General features: G+C 37.1%; 1 protein-coding gene across 21 annotated transcripts in view; it reads right to left on the bottom strand.

The window, feature by feature from the left end:
* CCDC169 (coiled-coil domain containing 169) overlaps nt 1-21,919 on the bottom strand; it is a 101,745-nt gene that overhangs the window by 49,743 nt on the left and 30,083 nt on the right. For 15 of the 21 annotated variants that reach the window (XM_007495335.3, XM_056794763.1, XM_056794758.1 and 12 more), the window contains exons 5-6: nt 20,682-20,780; nt 20,299-20,352 (exon numbers count right to left, since the gene is read on the bottom strand). In XM_007495335.3, coding sequence (XP_007495397.1) covers nt 20,299-20,352; nt 20,682-20,780 — 153 coding nt within the window. Of the gene's footprint in view, nt 1-9,856; nt 10,034-11,284; nt 11,468-14,934; nt 15,583-19,487; nt 19,584-20,298; nt 20,353-20,681; nt 20,781-21,919 lie in introns of those variants that run through there. The other 6 variants (XM_056794761.1, XM_056794760.1, XM_056794772.1 and 3 more) reach the window with 6 other exon arrangements.

The raw sequence follows: 21,919 nt of genomic DNA on the forward strand, positions 1-21,919 counted from the left end.
AGAGAAAGATCTGTAGGAGCAGAAATCTAGTAGACACGTTTTATTACTTGGTTCTATGGGTATATGATTGGGGATTTTGATTTTTAAAAATTATTCTATTATAAAAATGAATAATATGGAAAGAGGTTTTAAATGATAAAACATGTATAATCCAGTGGAATTGCTTATGATCTTTGGGAGTTTCAAGGGAGAGAACATGAATCAAGTAACCATTGAAAAATATTTTTAAAAAACAAAATTAATGTATTTGAGATGCAAAGTTCTGGTTATATAGGTGTGTATTTTCTAAAGCTTTGTATACTTGTGTCTGTTTAATACATGCTTATTGATTGATTCATTAATATGTAAATTTAAAAAAAAGTCACCATGCACTGTTTTCCTTGTCTGGGTATAGAAGCTTAAGGTGAGCCTATTTCAGGGCACCAATGATTCAGGGGTATATACTCTGTGGTGAGCAGAGTTATCAAACTGGCTACAAAGTAAGAACTGGTGGCACAGTGATTATTAAGCCAGAACTGAATGTGCATATAAAAGAGGAAATAATCTTGGACTTGATGCCATGTTTGAGCAGTCCCTATTGCTACTAAGGAGGATGGGGGAAGATGCAATTATTTCTTCTCAGAGAAAGTCTAAGAGAGTGCCAAATAGCAAGTTTAAGGAAGGGGGTGGAAAGCAGATGTAGAAATTATCTCTCCCTTTAAATTCAATTATTGTGTTCTTTTTCTTGGCTTAGAGATCAATCCCCTTTGAAACAATGCCATCCCCTTGCTGTCATCTGGGGAGCTAAAGAGTATAAGAAAAGGGACTTCCGGTCAAGATGGCAGCTTAGAGAAAGCTAAAGTTCAGAGCTCCAGAAACCCTTCCTGACCGATCTCAAACTGAATGCTCCTAGGGCACCGAAATTCAAAACAAACAACAGAATAGACCCTGGGAACACTCCTCCTGGACCTGGATCAAAAGGTACGGCCCCCCAAAAGCCAAAACCCTATATCACTCGGATCTAAGGGGTAGGCAAAAGGAAGGTCCCAGGACCCATCCCCCACCCCCAACCCAGAGCGCTGAATCAGAGACAGCAGCAGGAACCTCAGGGCAGGCAAAAGGGCCTCCGGAGCCGGCTATTCTGAAGGCCGCATCCTGAAAACAACCTGACCCAGTCGAGGGGGAACCCAGACAGCAGGGAAACAGAGAGAAACAGGAGGAACCTATAGCCACCTGACAAGATTCTTTCATCTGAGTCTCACCGAAGGTCCCTGCCTCAGGGCATACTCAGTCTGAGGTTAATCCTATCACCAGCCCTTGGAGCTCTGGGAAGCCATGGCCCCTCCCCCTCAGAGTGCAGGCTCCCCTGGCCAGCAAAGGCATTGAAATACATCTGAGAGTGTCAAGCCAGGCGCAGAGCATAGAAGTAAGGCAACAGAGAAGCATCAGAAGGGAACTGAGGAGGGTAGTAACACCGAAACACCAGCAATTCTGGGCTTCCTGGGGAAGACAGACAATTTGCCTGGGGCTAAAGCCACTGACCATCAGACAGATAACAGAAGAGCCAGCCCCCCTCACTCAGATAGAGATGGCAAACAGCACAAAAGCAAAAAAGCCTCAAAACAACAGGAAAAACAAGAAGGGGCAATTTTGGACACATTTTATGGAGCAAAAATACAAAATACAGAGGAGATAATAGAGGAAACACAAGCAAATGCGCCGAAACCTTCCAAAGGAAATGGAAACTCTCCACAAACTTTTGAAGAATTTGAATCGAAAATGAGCAAAAAGATGGAAGCCTTCTGGCAGGAAAAGTGGGAATTAATGCAAAAGAATTTCACGCAACTTCAAAACCAGTTTGACCAAACTGAAAAGGAAAACCAGGTTTTAAAGGTCAGAATTAGGCAACTGGAAGACAACGAGCAGGTAAAAGAGCAAGAATCAATAAAGCAAAGCCAAAAGATCAGGAAATTAGAAGAGAACATAAAATATCTCACTGACAAGGTGACAGACTTGGAAAATGGAGGAAGAAGAGATAATTTAAGAGTAATTGGACTGCTAGAAAATCCAGAACTAAACCGCAAACTCGACATCTCAATACAAGATATAATCAAAGAAAATTGCCCAGAGATTCTAGAACAAGGGGGCAATACAGCCACTGAAAGAGCTCACAGAACACCCTCTACACTAAATCTCCAAAAGACAACTCCCAGGAATGTAATTGCCAAATTCCCAAAGCTTTCAAGCAAAAGAAAAAATCCTACAAGAAGCCAGAAAAAGACAATTTAGATATAAAGGAATGCTAATCAGGGTCACACAAGACCTTGCAAGTTCCACTCTGAATGATCCTAAGGCATGGAACATGATTTTCAGAAAGGCAAGAGAGCTGGGTCTTCAACCAAGAATCAGCTATCCATCAAAACTGACTATATACTTCCAAGGGAAAGTATGGGCATTCAACAAAATAGATTTCCAGCTTTTTGCAAAGAAAAGACCAGAGCTCTGTGGAAAGTTCGATATCGAAAAACAAAGAGCATGGAATACCTGAAAAGGTAAATATGATGGAAAAGGAAAAGGAGAAAATTGTTATCTTTTCATTTATTCAAACTCTCTTCTAGAAGGACTACATTTATATCAATCTATATATATTAATATATGGAAAATGTATAAATAGGGGGAAAAGAAAAATCAAATAGAATAATCTTTCTCACACAAAGATTCACACGGGAAGGGGAGGGGAAGAAAACTCCTATAAGAAGGAGAGGAAGAGAGTTTTTACTTAAACCTTATTCTCAGGGAAATCAACTCTGAGAGGGAAAAACATCCAGACCCATTGGGATCTTGAATTCTATCTTACCCAACAAGGGTAGGGAGAAGGGGAAAACCTAGGGGGGGGGAGGTGAGGGAGGAAAAACAAAAGGGGAGGGAAGGAGAGGGGGGAGGGGGAGGGAACAAAAAGAGAGGGGCTAGAAAGGGAAACATATCAAGGGAGGGGACAAGGGGGACTGATTTAAAGTAAATCACTGGATTAAAAGGTTAGAGCTAAAGAAGAAAGGTTAGAATTAGGGAAGGATATCAAAATGCCAGAGCATTCACAAGTCACAATCATAACTTTGAATGTGAATGGGATGAACTCACCCATAAAACGTAGACAAATCGCAGGATGGGTTAGAATCCAAAACCCTACCATATGTTGTCTTCAAGAAACACACATGAAGAGATTTCCTCCAATGAAGAGGAAATCAAGGCAATCATTAAAAATTACTTCATCCAATTATATGGCAATAAATACAGCAATCTAGGCGATATGGATGAATATATACAAAAATACAAACTGCCTAGACTAACAGAAGAAGAAATAGAATTCTTAAATAATCCCATATCAGAAAATGAAATCCAACAGGCCATCAAAGAACTCCCTAAGAAAAAACCCCCAGGGCCCGATGGATTCACAAGTGAATTTTATCAAACATTCAGAGAACAGTTAATCCCAATACTATACAAACTATTTGACATAATAAGCAAAGAGGGAGTTCTACCAAACTCCTTTTATGATACAAACATGGTACTGATTCCAAAACCAGGCAGATCAAAAACAGAGAAAGAAAATTATAGACTTCCCTAATGAATATAGATGAAAAATCTTAAATAGAAAGTGATCAGAAGGGTCATCTACCATGATCAAGTAGGATTTATACCAGGGATGCAGGGCTGGTTCAATATTAGGGAAACCATCCACATAATCGACCATATCAACAAGCAAACCAACAACAATCACATGATTATTTCAATAGATGCAGAAAAAGCCTTTGATAAAATACAACACCCATTCCTATTGAAAACACTAGAAAGCATAGGAATAGGAGGGTCAGTCCTAAAAATAATAAACAGTATATATCTAAAACCATCAGGCAATATCATCTGCAATGGGGATAAACTAAATGCATTCCCAATAAGATCAGGAGTGAAACAAGGATGCCCATTATCACCTCTACTATTTGACATTGTACTAGAAACACTAGCAGTAGCAATTATAGAAGAAAAAGAAATTGAAGGCATTAAAATAGGCAAGGAGGAGACCAAATTATCGCTCTTTGCAGATGACATGATGGTCTACTTAAAGAATCCTAGAGATTCAACCAAAAAGCTAATTGAAATAATCAACAACTTTAGCAAAGTTGCAGGATACAAAATAAACCCGCATAAGTCATCAGCATTTCTATACATCTCCAACATAGTTCAGCAGCAAAAACTAGAAAGAGAAATCCCATTCAAAATCACCTTAGACAAAATAAAATACCTAGGAATCTATCTCTCGAGACAAACACAGGAACTATATGAACACAACTACAAAACACTCTCCACACAACTAAAACTAGACTTGACCAATTGGAAAAACATTAACTGCTCATGGGTAGGACAAGCCAATATAATAAAAATGACCATCCTACCCAAACTTATCTATCTATTTAGTGCCATACCCATAGAACTTCCAAAAAATTTCTTTACTGATTTAGAAAAAAGCATAACAAAGTTCATTTGGAATAACAAAGGATCAAGAATATCCAGGGAAATAATGAAAAAAAAATACAAAGGAAGGGGGCCTTGCAGTCCCAGATCTCAAACTATATTACAAAGTAGCAGTCATCAAAACAATTTGGTACTGGCTAAGCGACAGAAAGGAGGATCAGTGGAATAGACTGAGGGCAAGTGACCTCAGCAAGACAATATATGATAAACCCAAAGATCCCAGCTTTTTGGTCAAAAATCCACTATTCGATAAAAACTGTTGGGAAAACTGGAAGACAGTGTGGGAGAGATTCGAATTAGATCAACACCTCACACCCTACACCAAGATAAATTCAAAATGGGTGACTGACATGAACATAAAGAAGGAAACTATAAGTAAATTAGGTAAACACAGAATAGTATACATGTCGGACCTTTGGGAAGGGAAAGACTTTAAAATCAAGCAAGACATAGAGTCACAAAATGTAAAATAAATAATTTCGAGTACATCAAATTAAAAAGCTTTTGTACAAACAAAACCAATATAACTAAAATCAGAAGGAAAGCAACAAATTGGGAAGCAATCTTCATAAAAACTTCTGACAAAGGTTTAATTACTCAAATTTACAAAGAGCTAAATCAATTGTAAAAAAAATCAAGCCATTCTCCAATTGATAAATGGGCAAGGGACATGAACAGGCAGTTCTCAGCCAAAAAAATCAAAACTATTAATAAGCACATGAAAAAGTGCTCTACATCTCTTATAATCAGAGAGATGCAAATCAAAATAACTCTGAGGTATCACCTCACACCTAGCAGATTGGCTAACATGACAGCTATGGAAAGTAATGAATGCTGGAGGGGATGCAGTAAAGTGGGGACATTAATTCATTGCTGGTGGAGTTGTGAACTGATCCAGCCATTCTGGAGGGCAATTTGGAACTATGCCCAAAGGGCACTTTGATCCAGCCATAGCACTGCTGGGTTTGTACCCCAAAGAGATAATAAGGAAAAAGACTTGTACAAGAATATTCATAGCTGCGCTCTTTGTGGTGGCCAAAAATTGGAAAATGAGAGCATGCCCTTCAATTGGGGAATGGCTGAACAAATTGTGGTATATGTTGGTGATAGAATACTATTGTGCTAAAAGGAATAATAAAGTGGAGGAATTCCATGGAGACTGGAACAACCTCCAGGAAGTGATGCAGAGCGAAAGGAGCAGAACCAGGAAAACTGTGGTACAATTGAAGGTAATGGACTCTTCCACTAGGGACAATGCAATGTCTCTGAACAACCTGCAGGGATCTAAAAAATACTATCCACAAGCAGAGGATAAACTGTGGGAGTAAAAACACCAATGAAAAGCAACTGTTTGACTACAGGGGCTGAGAGTAAATGACTGAGGAGAGACTCTAAATGAACACTCTAGTGTAAATACCAACAACATGGAAATGGGTTCGAACCAAGAACACATGTGAAACCCAGTGGAATTGTGTGCCAGCTATGGGAGAAGTGGTGGGAGGGGGGTGGGGGGAGGAAAAGATAATGATCATTATTTCCAATGAATAATGTTTGTAAATAACCAAATAAAATAATGTTTAAAAAGTCAAAAAAATAAAATAAAATATGGACTTGGAAAAAAAAAAGAGTATAAGAAAAGTCAGTCTAAGAAGAATGATAAACTCTCAAAAACATGATTCTGAAGACACAAAGAAACAATTCAACTGAAGAGGTCTAGGGAGAATTTTCTCAAGGGAATGAAAAGGTAGATTATGTGGTACAATGTGACAATACTGATTCTTAAGTCAGAGAAACTGTGTTCAAGTCCAGTCTCTTCCACCTGTGTGACCTTAGGTAAGTCACTTAATGTTGTCTAATTCTCAATTCTTAAAATTTATAGTGAGAAAGATATACTATGTGACCAGCGTTAAGGTCTGTTCCAGAGACTTCTGGATGTAAAGCCCAGATGGTGGAGTAACCTGAGTAGCACCAAGGCACCATGAGAATCCTCTTCAACAAATATTAAAATATTATCACAAAATGAATACAGGAGTGAAAGAATCAACAAGGAAGACAGAGTGAAACAACTTTCAAGAAAAGAAAAATCTGAAAGGTAGGTAGCGAAAATCTGGGGCACTGTGGTGAGAAGAGAACAGAGTCAGCAAGAGGCTGTAGCAAGGAGAAAAGAGCAAACCACACACACACACACCCCAACCCACATCTCCTGTTCCAGGTTTGGAACCTAATTCCAAGCCAACATGCAGATGCTAAGATCCTGCCTGGGCAAATAGTGGTCCAAGCCAAACCACATCCCTTGAAATTTAAACTTGTGGAAAAGTCTGGAGTCCCAACCCAGGGCAGTCTGGAGCTGAAATGGGCTGATCCATGTGGGCCCAGAGTAAAACCAGGAATACCCAATACCCAGTCTGGGTTTGGGATGAGGGCATAGTTCATAGTTTGGGGTGGCTGAGAGTACTAAGGGGGGGAGACCAGATATTTTGGCCTAAAGCTCAGGGCAGAGCTCCAGGACAGTGCAATCAAGGGTGTGCCTGATAAGAGTAAGTACACAGTAAGGCCAAAACTTACACCTAAGCCTGAGGCTACAATTTAAGTAGTTCCTGACCTAATCAAGATCAAAATAAGAGCAAAAGCTTACAACCAAGCCCAAGGCAAGTATCTAAGTTATCAGCATCTCAAGGTCAATTGAATTAGCAGGGAAAGGGGGCCTTCTTAGATCTCTCAGCCCTCAGACTATAACATCATCTTCCAAGAACTGAAACTGGTAAAAACCTAGAAAATAAGCTAAGAATAGCATCAAGAAATGACTGAAGTTTAAGGTACCCCAATTTTCCAGAAAACAGAGCCTACCTATTATTAGGTAGGGAAAATGAGCAAACAACAAAAAAGGCACCTAATTCTAAAGAATTTTTATGGAGACAAAGAGCAAGGTATAGACACTTAAGGGGACAGTGAAAGCAAAGGAAACACATGCAAAGTCCAAAAGAAAAATATGGAGTGGACACAGATTCTAGAAAAGCTAAAAAAAGACTTTAAAAACCAATTAAGAGAGGCAGAGGAAAAGTGGGGAAGAGAAATGAAAGGGGTGTAAGGAGAAATGAAAGTAATGTAAGAAGAAATGGACCAATTAAAAGAAGGAAAACCAAAAACTGACAGAGGAAAATCAGATCTTAAAAATCAAAATTGACCACCTAGAAACTGATGATTTCATGAGAAATCAAAAAACAATAAAGCAGAATCAAAGGAATGAAAAAACAGAGGAAAACATAAACTATCATATTGAAAAAACAACTAATCTAGAAAATGGATCTAGGAGAGACAATTTGAGAATTATTAGACTACCTGAAAGCCATGATGAAGAAAAAACCTTGGACATCATATTACAAGAAATTATCAAAGAAAATAGCCCAGAAATCTTTAAACAAGGAAATAAAATTGAAATTGAACAAATTCACAGATTACTTCCAGAAAGAAATCCTCAAATGACAACTTCCAGGAACATAGCTAAATTCAAGAACCACCAATTCAAGGAGAAAATACTTCAAGCAGACAGAAACAATTCAAATGCCATGGAGCTACAATCAGGATCACACAGGTCCTGGTGGCTTCTACATTAAAGGATTGAAAGGCATGTAATATGATGTTCAAGAAGATGAAAGAATTGGGTTTACAACCCAGAGTCACCCATCCAGCAAAAATGAGTATATTCTTTCAGGGGAAAAAAATTCAGTAAGATAGATGATTGCCAAGTTTCATTTCAGTTTTTAAATATTTGATCCTGAGCATAAAATGAATCATGTAATTTTTAAAAATTATTTGTAGAATACAGAAACTAAAAGGTAGCAGAAGATAAGTATAAAAAGTATGGCTTAGTCCTATAAAAAATAATTTCAGGAGTGCTAAGGTTCAGAATGGCCATTGGCTGACAAGAAAAATTGAGAACAACGAAAAGGGGTGGGATTCTTTTTCTAAACTAAAGTGAGGAAAAGAGCATACTAAAAGATCATTGCTTGTGGTAGATACAACAATAAAAACAGATAACAGAGAGGACACAGAGTTGCCCAGTACTTATTCTGGAGAATGGTCTTTGTATTGGAAGAAATAGACCAAATATAGTTAACAAGGAGTTGATTCTATATTTATGAAAAATACTGGCACCATAATTTATAGGTATTTAGCATTTCATCAATCTATGGTTAGATTTAAAACTTTAGAGTTAGCAATAAAAGATTAAATTAGATTAAAATTTTAATTTTTAATAAAATTTTCAATATGTAAATAAAACTTCCATCTTCAAACCATTATATCATTAGTATAAGACTTTGCTGCAAGACTTTTGGTAAATTAAGTCCTGAGGACTTTTCCCCTCAGGCATGCCTACTACATGTATAAGAAAAAAATAACATGACAACTAAGGTCATCAAGGTATAAAGAGAGTTGGATTTTCAGTTAAAAGATTTTGGTTCATTAAATCCTGGCTGCCACCTGCTAGCAAAAATCATATTTACTCTACATTGAAATTCCCTCTTAAAATAGTATTAAGGAACATTCTGTCTATTAAATAATTATATCAAACATTAACTGTACATGTTTTATTGTCTATTGTTCCACATGATGGAATTTTTCAGATAAAATATAAACTTTATATGCTGAAATGTTAAATTTTTAAATATAAAATTTTCTAGACTATATTATATAATTTGCTTTCTTTGATGCCTTCTTTTTGATTATTATTATGAATAATGGTCTTTCTGCTCTCCTATTGATGAAAACAATTTATACAAGATGTGAATCTATGAGTTATAACCCAAGGAACTTGATTTCTTAAGTAAATATTGGTGCATTTTGGTTTTGTATCACTTTTTTTATCAGATGAAGTAGCAGGTATATAATTTAGCTATATGACAAACAGGGCAGTACAGCATGGCTGTTTTTCTATAAAATGAACAATAATTTCACAGGGAACCTTCTTCTCAAGGGTTTTTCTTGCTTTCTTGGCAAATTCCTTATTTTCTATTGCTCTTCTTGGACTCAACAGTTGCATTCATAACTATTACATTAGCATCTCTCCTTGGCAGCTTGAACACGCCCCCTCTCATTTCTATTAAATTAACTGATGCAGTCTAAGGAAAAATATTCTGCAGTTTTTTAGAAAGTTGTATTAGAGTATTTGGAGAGATATTACTTTCAAGGCTACATATTTTTCGGCATCAGAAAATTGGGAAAAAAAAGTTTAAAGAAAGCTTAGGAAAGACCAAATTAAGAAAAGTCATTTTGAGGACATTTAAGGATGAAACTGAAAGGTCAAGAAACAGATCAAAGATGAAAAAGATGAACAAAAAAATTTTACAATAAAGTCTTTCACCATCAAGGACAGTAGAACCATCGCTTTTGTTCTCTAACATCACAGTCCCAGTATGCTGATAAAGTAAAAGTGCACTGAAGACAAAAATGTCTTCATACAAATAAGTTTCATGTTGAAAGTGGCACAATTTTGAGGACCTTGAGGAAATGAGTCACAAGGTATCTGAAGGAAAAGAAATCAAGTGTGAAAAAAAACCCACCTCAGGTCCTATTAAAAAAAATGGAGAAAACTACAAATAACTACTGACCCAAAATCCCATTTCACATCTTTACAAGATTTTTATGGGTATAATCAATATGTATCCAGGAGATCTTTGATTAGGATACTGGTATTGTGACAGAGGTATGAACTCAAGGAAGAGTGACAGGCTGAGGTGCTGCTGAATCTTCTCTACTCGATAGGGGAGGGGCCCCAGGAGGTCTTAGCTTTTAAGAAGCCAAAAGGTTCTGACTGAAGTTAGTTAGGCCTCTCAGCCTTGAGACAGCCAAAAGAAGGTCTTGTTAAGACTGGATCCTGAGGAAAAGAGTCAAATCTTTCTCTTGGTGCCTGAACACCATGCCCCATTGATTTCCCAATTGAAAGTGACCAGCCTGAGAAGAAACAAAGCAGCTAACAAGATCACTTCACAGCTCCTAGTGCCCTGGGTCTGAACTTTGTTCAGTTGTGACCAAGAACAGGGTCATTCAAACTTGAATCTCTCAGGGGGCCCAAAAAAAGCTGCCAAGGCCTGGGTTCCCCAACTTGAGGGGGAGGAAGGTATAGCCACCAGTTAGGGACACCTTTCCCTCTTTCATCACAGACCTTTCCTTACAGGCATTTCCCTGTGTCATTCCTGATTGATCACTCAGAATAAAGTTTGTTACATTTTTCTCCCAATTGAATCCAGTGTGAGTGGGGAAACAGTTCTAGCTGTGGTAAAGAGAATTCTCTCTCTCTCTCTCTCTCTCTCTCTCTGAGGGGAGAAGCTCTTGTATACAATAGTAATGGAAGAGAACTCAAGGGGCAGTTTGGGTGGGGGGACCATAACTGAGTGGAGGCTGAAAGGGGGGAACTACAGACTTACTTCCCCTTTCTCTCCCTTGGCCAAATTAAACATCAGCTGTCCCTCCTGGACCCCAACTTGAGAAAGGAGGGTGTCCACTCTTTCTCCCTTTCTCTTTTCAACCATCACAGTAGGGAATAGGAAGGATTTCACAAAATCCTTTATAGGAGATAATATCTCTACTATCACACAACTGATTAAAAGATATAAAGAATGCAAGATCCTACCCTTGTTTATATTAAAAAATTTGGTAATACAAAATGCCATATTATAGGCTCTCTCCTTTAACAAGGTATCTCCCCATGAGTAAGCAAAAATTATATAATATTTCTCAAAATATATAAAAGAAGAGACAACCTTGTTCAACTAACCTGTGATGATTAATAGATGGTGAGGTACTGAACAGAGAACTAATCTTGGCCTGTGAAGATCCACTGCAGACTTCAAGAAAAGGGATTCCCATAGGCTGTGATGTCCTCCAGATGCTCTTGTTTGGTTTCCTTCTGATTATCTCAAACCCCAGAACACTGCAGAGTACCATGCTGAGTTTGCACCTAACCGTATTCATAGGCCAATCAAGTGGATGAAGAAGGCCCATGTCCAAACAATGATATAGTTGAATGAACAACCTATTTAGCTCAAACCATCAGTATTTCTCTTGGACAGTCACTGAAAATAAGCAATAAACTGCCCCCACATTTAACAAGGTGAAAAAGCATATAAATTAGAGAGCCTTTGAAAAACTGCAAAGTTTTTTTAGTGACCCTAAAGTTTCTCCTCGAAGCAAAGTCCCATCTCTTTAATAATGATATTCTTTTGGTGTTGTACCAGTATTAACAATGGAACACTATAGTCTCCAAATAAATTGCTTTTCAAACTCTAATTGCTAGAATTTCTAATTTTATCCAATAATACTTACTAATATTCATAACTAGTGAAAAATGGAGAAAATGAGGAACTTTGTTTTATACCCATTTTTAGTGGAAATGCTTCTAACATTTCTTTGTTGTTAATTATGTTGTCTTTGGCTTATGGAAGAAACTTTTTCTTATAAGAAAAAATGGAGGGTAGCTACACAGTTTAGTGGATTGCAAATCAGGCCTAACGCCAGGAGGTTCTGGGTTCAAATATGGCCTCAGAAGCTTCCTATTTGTGTGACCCTGGACAAGTCATTTAAGCCCTATGGCTTAGCCCTTCCCACTTTTTTGCCTTAAAACCAATATATTGATTCTAGGATGAAAAGAAAGGGTTAGAAAAATAAACAAATGTCTAATGGACTCAAGATATATATTCTTAGACAAGTCCACTATGCTCATATGTTTGTTCAAGGGAGGCTTTTATTAGTTGGGGAAGGCTAGTGGGTGGTGATAGAAATATGAACTAGGCCTTTGACCAATTCTGTATTTGTATGGGGAACTCCTGGATGAGGAAACTCCTTCTACCAATCTAGGCCACCATCTTTTCTACAATTCAAAGTATTAGATAACCAAAGTGGGAAAAAGTCCAGGGTCACAAAGCCAATGTGTATCAATAGTGAGACCTTAATGCAGATATTCTTGGCTTCAAGGTCAGCTTTCTATGAGCATTAGTAAGTACAGAAGGAGGGATAAGCATGTATACAAAGTTTATTACTAACTTGTTTATCTCTCTCTGTGTTTGTGTATAGTTCTTTAAAGAACTGAATGCAACAAATGCGATTTCTTATGCCATCCTTTTTCAAGATTCATATTTTTATGCTGAAAGGCTTGTATGGGCTGATGGATAAACTCGTAACAAAAAAGAAAAAAATTTAAACTCTTTCTAGACAATTTTTTTAGTGTTTTTTAATATCAATGAATAATGATTTTTTTACAGTTTTTTCTACATCTATTGACATACAGAAAAATTTTTTTAAGTTTCATTTTTGTTTTGTGTTTTCATTGAGAAAGGATATTTTTGAAACATATCTAATTTGTATAGGCAAGGGAACTTAGTGAGGAAATTCGTTATACCAATGGATTTGCCCCTCCATTTTAACTTATTTAGTCTTATAGAGTTGCCTAGAAGAATGGAGAGGTTAAATGACTTACCCAGCATCACAGACAGTACAGATCACAGAGGCAAGCTTTCAAATCCTGGACTTTCTGATTCTAAGGAGAGTCCTCTCTCCAATATGCCATCTTGTCTTTCTTTTTTCGGTATATATTACACATAATAAAAATATAAGTAGGTATTGCCCTTCCAGAAGGGCACCACAAAAGGAAACCACTTGGACAGCAAATGCATATCATGATATATTCTGTTTGCTTCTCAAATTTGCCTAGAATTAACAGAGTACTAGGGGCCCTTATAAGGCACTTAATTGATCCACTGATCTAAAGATATATTTATGATGCTATTCAATATGTCTTACATGTCTTAGGGTGAAGGCCTTTTGTCATGTGAATTTCATTTTCTAGGCAAGAGTATTTAGTCTGGGGTCTGTTTGCTATTTTTTATATTTAGTAATAACTATATTTGATTATATTGATTTCCTTTATGTGATAGAGGCAATACAGAGTACATCAATTACATTTATAATCCTCTAGATTTTATTTTATGCATTTAAAAATGTTCTTTAAGAATTGGTCCATAGGATTTGTCAGACTGCTGAAAGGGTTGACATAAAAGATTAAAAACTCCTACTCTAAATTCATCATGAGTTTGAAGTTTGTCTTTAGTTCTTCCTTTTGATATGCCTAAGTATCTTATAATATTGATGACAAATGAATTTGAAACATCTAGTTTCTATTGGTCCTTTGCTCTATCTGTCAGTTTAAGCTTGACCAATATTTAGGAGCTAGAGGTTAAGCTTATCTGTGTGTAAGATAATTTGGAGGGAGCAGCCATGGAGTAAGGCTCCATGAGAAGCTCCAAGAAGGTGAAGTCCAGGAGATATTTGATGGCTTGGGCTATGAGTTTAGGAGTCCAAATGGTGATCACGGAAGAGTGCCCACCTCAAAACAAGATGAAGTTGGTAAAATATCTTGTTTATAGGATCCAATAGAGGGGACCAGTCAAAAGAAGGGTAAAAATGGTAATCACCTGGTTACATATGTAACCATTTCCCCAATTCTGCCTGTCTTTACTAGGTTCCCCGTTAATCTATTTTTTAAACAGGGAAGTTGCCTAGCCTTTCCACAACTAGGTATAAGAATTGTTTTCCATTGGTTTGCTAACTTTTGTGTCTCATGCTTGACAAGATTTCTTGGCAGGCCTCTGTCACCTTGTCAAAGGACCTGACAATAAATATGAGTATTATATCTCCATTTATTTCTTCTAACATTTTTCCCGGTTTAAGGTTTAGCTAAGTGGTAAACGTTTCTCTTTCAGTTTCTTGACTGAAAAACATAATCATCATGAGTACATATGTTCCTCTGTCATTAGAAACTCCAAAACTGCTGCTAGGCTCTTGCCCAAATACCAGCCAGTGCTATCATTCTTAGGGGAACTGTATGTATATATACAAGGAAAGTTTTAAAGTAGTCTCAGTGATCTTAACACATTCATCAGAATATAGTTGAAATGTTTTAAATTGAGGGTAAGAGTGTTTCTCCAGGCTTCTTGATGCCAAACAAAGCCAACACTGGCAGATGTGTGAGACAGATGCTTGTCTTTAAAATCTTGCTTGCAATTATTTTCCAGCAATACTCAAATGATTTTATAAGCACCTTTCCCTCCTGGTTCTCCTCCCTACTTAGCAGACTGCTGCTCCTCAGACTCCTTTGCTGAGTTTTCATTCAGGTCCCCATCATCCAGGTCTTGTCCTGAGTCCTCTGTTCTTCTCCCTTTATAACACTACTTCACTTGGTGATCTTGTCCACTTCTATAGATTTAATTATTATCTCTATGATTATTATTCCCAAATCTACCTATCCTGCCCCTAACCTCTCTGCTGATCTCCTGTCACATATCTCTATCTTTTATACATACCAAATTATATATATATATATATATATATATATATATATATGTATATATATTTTACAATACACATAGCCAAAACTTAAATCATGATCTCCCCCCCCCCTAAAACTTGCCTCTCTCTAAACTTTCCCATTATTTAGAGGATACTACCACATCCTCCATTGCTTTCAACCTAGGTGTTATCTGAAACTTCTCATTATCTCTTACCCCCTCTATCCAAACTGTTGCCAAGACTAGTAGATTTTACTTTTATAACATCTCAAATATTACCACTTCTCTTCTTTAAAACAGTCACTGTCTTGGTACAGGGCCCTCATTACTTCATACCTGGAATACTGCAATAACCTCTACCTCGTCTGCCTGCCATAAATCTCCCTCACTTCCATCCATCCTCTATTCAACCACCAAAGTGATCTTCCTAAAACTGCAGCTCTAAAAAGTTACCCTCTTCCTCAATAAATTCTAGTTTCCTATCACCTCCAGAATCAAATATAAGCCTCTGTTACATGTTCAAAGACCTCCATAACGTAGCCCTTCCCCATACCTTTCCAGTTTTCTTATACTTTATATTTCACCCCTTACCTCACATATACTCTTCCATCCAGTGACTCTGGACTCCTTTTGTAGTGTGATGAACAAGATATATCCATCTCTTGGCTCTGGGGATTTTTTCCTTGCTGTCATTCATTCCTAGAATGCTCTCTCTTCAAGTTTCTTGGCTTCCCTTTTAAATCCCAAGTAATATTCCATTTTCTTTCCCAAACCCTCTTAATTCTTCCCTTGGTTAATTATTTTATGTTTATCCTGTACATAAATTATTTATATATTTGTCTGCTTGTTGTCTCTCCCATTAGATTGTGACCTCGAAGGCAGGCACTATCTTTTACCCTTCTTTGTAATTAAGAAGTAGTAAAGTAAATTAGGTCGGCAACATTATATAAGTTCAATTCTTAATACTCAGACCTAGAGAATGTATCTCTTTTTTCCATAGTAAATTTGTCTGGTCCTTGAAGAAGATGCTAAAGAACCTTATACTTTTTTTTTTGCCAAATTATTGTGTTTTTGCAAGAACAAACTGAAATAGGGAAAAATAGAGTAAGATAGCTACTAAATATTTTAAAGAGGAAAATATAGGTTAGTTGCAGGAGAAAACTTCCCACCTATTAGAAGTAGCCCAAATGGAATGGAATGCTTTGGAAGATAGTGGAATCTTTAAACAAAAGTTGTACTTGTCCAGATATAGTTCTATTACATAGTTTCTGAGGTCTCTACTAACTCTGATATTCTGATTCTATTCTTCAATATTACTTTTGCTATTGATCATGACTTGACTTATTCTGTTTTAACAACAACAACAAGAATAGCTAGCATTTATATAGCATCTACTATGTGCCAGGCACTATGGTAAGCACTTGACATATCATCTCATTCGAACTGCATTAATATTTTTAGTCTTTGAACATCATTCTGCATTGTTCCTTCATCCCTTATTTTTAAAGTTGCTTTAGAATTCTTTAAATTTGTTGATGCATTAATTATTCAATTTAATTTTAGTATTTCTACCAAGATATATCTATTCATTGATGCTTTAACATAAATTTCATTAATGCTACCCACCCTTCCACTAAGCCCTCTGGAATGTCTGTTCCATAGGCAACACATTTCTCTTTGTCCTAAATTCCTTCCTCTCCCAACTCTATCAATTGTTCAGCAATCACTGAAACCTGGTTCTCCACTGATGTCAAAGCCCCCCAGCCATCCTTTCCAATACTGGCTGCATTTTTGCTCATTGCCCTCAGTTCACTGGCCAAGGAAAGGGATTAGAATACTCTTTACCACTTCCAAGTCTCCCCTCCCCTCCCCTCCTGCCCCACCTTCCCCACTTCCATCACTCAGTTACATCTACTCCTTTCAGGTTCATGAAATCCTTATCTACCAATCAAAAACTTCATAGCTCTTGTCTCCAGACCTATTGGCCACTGCCCTTTTTTTTTCCTCAATGAATTTAATACCTGGCTCACAAATTCTCTCTCCTCCCCATTGCTTGCCCTCTAAAGGACTTCAATATAGATACTGACTCTCCTTCAAACACCCTAACTACTAATTTTCTCAGCCTACTCATTCTCCATGACTTACTCTCCTCCTGCATTCACCTTAGCCATATGCAAAAATACTCATATAGATGTCATGAACCTGAAAGGAGGACAGGTAACTAAGTGATGGAAGTGCTTGCTATCATGCACAAATATACCATTCTCCATGTATAAGAATTCTGAAACCTCCTTATCTGACCATAATCTATTGCCTTTCTTCACCTCCTGCCTTCTCTTACAGAACTCTACTCCTTTGTCTGCACCATGACCTCTAATCTAATCTCTTAACCCCTCAATTCTTTCTCAGACCCTCATTCTTTTTTTTTTTAAACCCTTACCTTCCGTTTTGGAGTCAATACTGTGTATTGGCTCCAAGGCAGAAGAGTGGTAAGGGCTAGGCAATGGGGGTCAAGTGACTTGCCCAGGGTCACACAGCTAGGAAGTGGCTGAGGCCAGATTTGAACCTAGGACCTCCCTTCTTTAGGCCTAGCTCTCAATCCACTGAGCTACCCAGCTGCCCCCTCAGACCCTCATTCTTACATTAGTGACTCGTTCCTATTTTCCTCTTCTTGACCATTTGATGAACCTGTTCAACTTTTGGACCCTTTATCATTTCATCTATTGTGCCCATTCAAACCTTGGATTATTCCTATCATTTACTTTTATTTCTATTCACATGCTGCTGAATGAAGGTTAAGAAAATCACATAACTGCTGTATCCACTACAAATTTTATTATACAATCTCAATTTCATCACTTCTAGACATTGCTACTAGACAACTCTAATATATCTCCCTTCTGAAATCATTATCACTTTAATATATAATCTCCCTTCTGAAACCATTATCATTTTCTCCATGGCTCCTCTTTTAAACCTTTTCATCCCTCCTCAAATGTCCCATAGCCACCCCCTTTCCCTACCCTCTTAGCTGAAAACTTTGACTCACAGATTACAGAAAAAAAGGCAAGGCCATTCACTGTGATCTCCATCTTCTCCCCTCTTTATCATACCACTTAAATGCCTTCTGCCACTATCTCCTTCACTTCTATCTCATATAGATAGGTGGCTCCACTTACCAAGGCAAACACCAATGCCTGCACAAACAATCCTGTTCCAAACCATCTCTTTCAATAGGCTACCTCTTCTCTTATTCCTTATTCTATCACTTATATTCAATCTCTTCCTATCTATTGGCACCTTCTTTACTGCCTATTAACACTGTCCATGTCTCTCCCCTCCCCCATATTAAAAAATCCCTCAATTGATCTTTCAGTTTCCACTAAATATCATCCAATATCTCTTTTGCCCCTTGTAGCTAAACCCTTCAAGAAAACTGTCTAACAATAGGTGCCTCATTGTCTCTGTCTCTCTGTGTCTCTCTCTCCCCTTCTCTCTGTCTCTGTCTCTCTTTGCTCTGCAGAGACACCATTGATCACCTGCTGTTTCTTCTTGATAGTAGGGTTTGGGGACACCACCATCCCTAGTTCTCTATGTACCTATCTACTCCTCAGCCATCTCCTTTGCTAGATCCTGATCCAGGTCATCTCCTCTAATCATAGTTGTCCTTCAGGTTTCTATCCTGAGTCTTCTGCTCTATTCCCTTTATACTATTTCACTTGAATCTCATTAGCTTCCATGGATTTAATTATCATTTCTATGCCTAAATGTACCTATCCTGCCCTAACTTCTCTCCTGACCTCCAATATTCATATCTCCAACTACCTTTCAAATATCTCAACTTGGATGGCCAATTGGCATTGTAAATTAAAAATGTCTAAAACTGAACCTATTAAATTTCCCCCTAAAATCTGGTCCCCTCTAAAGTTCCCTAATACTGCAGAGGATACCACCATTTTCCCAGTCCACTATGATGCCTAAGTGACATCCTCAACTCCTATTATCTCTCAACACCTATTACAATCTATTGCCAAACCATATAGATTTTATCTGTGCAACTTCTCTCCCTAATACTGCCACTAGCCTGATACAAGCCTTCATTACCTCATCCATGGACAATATTACATTAGTCTGTTGGTAAGTCAGCCTGTCTTAACTCTTTCCCTATTCTATTTCATCTTCCATTCAGCTGTTAAAGTGTTTTTTCTTAAGGCACCAGTCTGAAAATACAACTCATCTACCCAATAAACTCTAGTGCCTCCCTGTTATTATCTCCAGGTCAAATATAAAATTCCTCCATTGGTATTCAAAGTTCTTCATAATCTACCTACCTCTGCCCCTTAACTTTTCAATCTTCTTACACCTTTTACCCCACCCCTCTACTCACTCTTCTTTTTAGTAACACAAGCCTCCTTGCTGTTCCATGAAGAGGAGACTGGATCCACCTCCTAACTATGGGAATTTTCTCTAATTGTCCCTCATGCCTGGAATGCCCTCCCTTCTGGCCTCTTGACTTCTCTTTCTTCAAGTCTTAACTAATATCTCACCTTCTATAGGAAGCCTTTCCTAATCCCTCTAATAGTATCTCCCCCTTCTGTTATTTCCTTTTTATTTTATATTTAGCTTGTTTATACATACCTGTTTGCTTATAGTCTTCTCCAATAGGATATGAGCTCCTTGAAGACAAGGATTGTCTTCTGCTTCTTTTTGTAATCCCCAGTGCTTAGCAGTATGCTTTGACATGTAGTAGACAATAAACTTTATTTAATTACAACAAAGTTTATTGACTGCATTTCTAGAGGAATTGTATCTCAAATGTTTTATGTGACAGACTGTTTTTTTGAGTCTAGGAGTAAGTCATTAGACTGATATGATATAGGAATAGAATTAGATAAGCAACAGTACTGTAGTTCTCTCAGAGGAAGGTGATACAATGTTTGTTTTTATTGGGATGTAGTAATATAATAAATGGGAGAGGTTCAAGTTTATTAAAATGCTGTCCATAGGATCTATTTTTCTCAGTGACATGACACCCAACTTCTAACCAAGAAAGTGTAGGTATACACTTTCCAATAGCAGTAACAGTTCTAGCCTAGGAACTGTATAACACATTATAGTGAGGTTACTTTTGAATTTTTTGGACAAAGGAAAACTATACTTATGACTTTTCATCCCAAATAATGGCTTTGGGGCAAATAAATATTTGTTTTAGCTAAACAGATTGCAAATAAGTTCATTATATAAAGGATTCTTTTAATTATGGAAACTGAGTGCCTTTCTCTATTATCTATATACTTCTACCTCCCTTCTCCATCTTCTACACTGTTTTCTCTGTTTTCCTTCAATGTTACATGTTTGCCTATGAAAGTTGCATCCTAGGAGAAAAGAAAACTAAAAACAAGTAAAGAAAAAGCTATGTAAACTTAGTATTTTGATGTAAATGGTTTACCTGAGACATTTCAGCTAAATAGGCACGTCGTTCATCATTGGTCTTATGGAAAGCCTAAATTAAATTAAATATACATATTAATTCATCATTAAGTAATATTAATGACAATATTAATTAAGAAATTTGAACTATCTCATAGCTTATTCAATTACATATTTTATGTGGATATCATTATCTATATACTAGTTTCCATTCAAAGACATTAAATGATGTAGTAATTTCTAAAAAAGACTTTGTTTGTTTAATAGAATAAAATGGCCTCTTACACTTGCTTGTAATTACTTAATCCTGACTGCCTAGTCCTTGCCACTCTGTTTAGAATCCACACTAAGATAGAACATAAGGATTGTAAAACAAATAAGCAAAAATGAATAAAAACAAACCTTTGATGCTTGTTCCAGTCTATGCTCATATTCTTTTACTTGATATTCAAGACTTCGTTTTTCTTTTTCTAGCTGTTTAAGTAATTGATTTAAAGAATTCTGGAATCATATAAAACAAATTTATCACATGTATTCATCAGTAATTATAGAACTTTATACAACCTAGATTTTAAATTATATGCTTCAAATTCTGTATAGAATATTTTTTTCAATGCTGACATTATACTCAAAAGAAATACAGGGAGAGACAAATGAAGAATAATTAGTATTTTCAATTACATCATAACTAATATTCTCATGAGCTTGCTTTCTTTAAGAGATTTCTCAGGAAACTTTTGGTTAAAATGGCAATGTGAAAGGTTGTCAAGGAACCTAGTTTCCAAACTATAGTTAATATCTCAAAAGGAACCTAGATAGAATAGTCATACAGAAAACCAAAGAGAGACTAAAGCAAACTTCTAATCCCAGTTTAAAAACTGTGCAAAAGGCAGTCTGAAGCTGGTAGAGGCTGATATAGAGGTCACACCATATGGTGTCAAACTCTAATATGATTTTGAAGGTAGAGGCTAGAAAGTCAGCACAAACTGCACCATAAAAGGACTAGGCAGGTAGAAGCTGAGTCAATCCAGGAGAAACACTCCAGAGCAGACAGAATGAGCAATTATAAATAGCCTGAATTGGAATGTTTCAAGTCATTATGAGCTCCAGTAATCAGATGCCTGAAGCCAGAGCAGAACACAATCAGGGGACAGACATCATCCTAATAGTAACTGGAAGAGATATGCTTCAAAGAACTACAGAAGTAGATAGAACCAACTAAGGACCTTGCCAGGGAAGTTGTGCAGAAAGTGTGAGACCAGCATGATTGCCAACATCTGACAGGTTCTTGTCAGTGCCACAGCAAAAAATGAAACCAACATCAGTTATGGCTTGCTTATTCAAAGAGACAGAAACTTACTGAAATCAGAAATTATAGTAGATCTCTAGAAGACTGGGGTAGAAATCAAGAGCTAAGACAAAAGTTGGAGCCTAGTACCATCTTTACCATCCAGTCAGGAATTGGCAGTTGATCCAAACAACAAAGAGACAGAACTTAAAAAAAAAAAGGATGGAAATATGAGAAACGAGAAGAAACGACCAAACACAATGAAGAAATAGCATGGACTAAGAGAAGCCCAAGGGGCAAATCCAGAAGAGACTAATCTCACAACTACAACCAAACCCTTAGAAAAAGGATG

Source organism: Monodelphis domestica, chromosome 4, assembly GCF_027887165.1.
Source record: "Monodelphis domestica isolate mMonDom1 chromosome 4, mMonDom1.pri, whole genome shotgun sequence".
NCBI classification, from domain to species: domain Eukaryota; kingdom Metazoa; phylum Chordata; class Mammalia; order Didelphimorphia; family Didelphidae; genus Monodelphis; species Monodelphis domestica.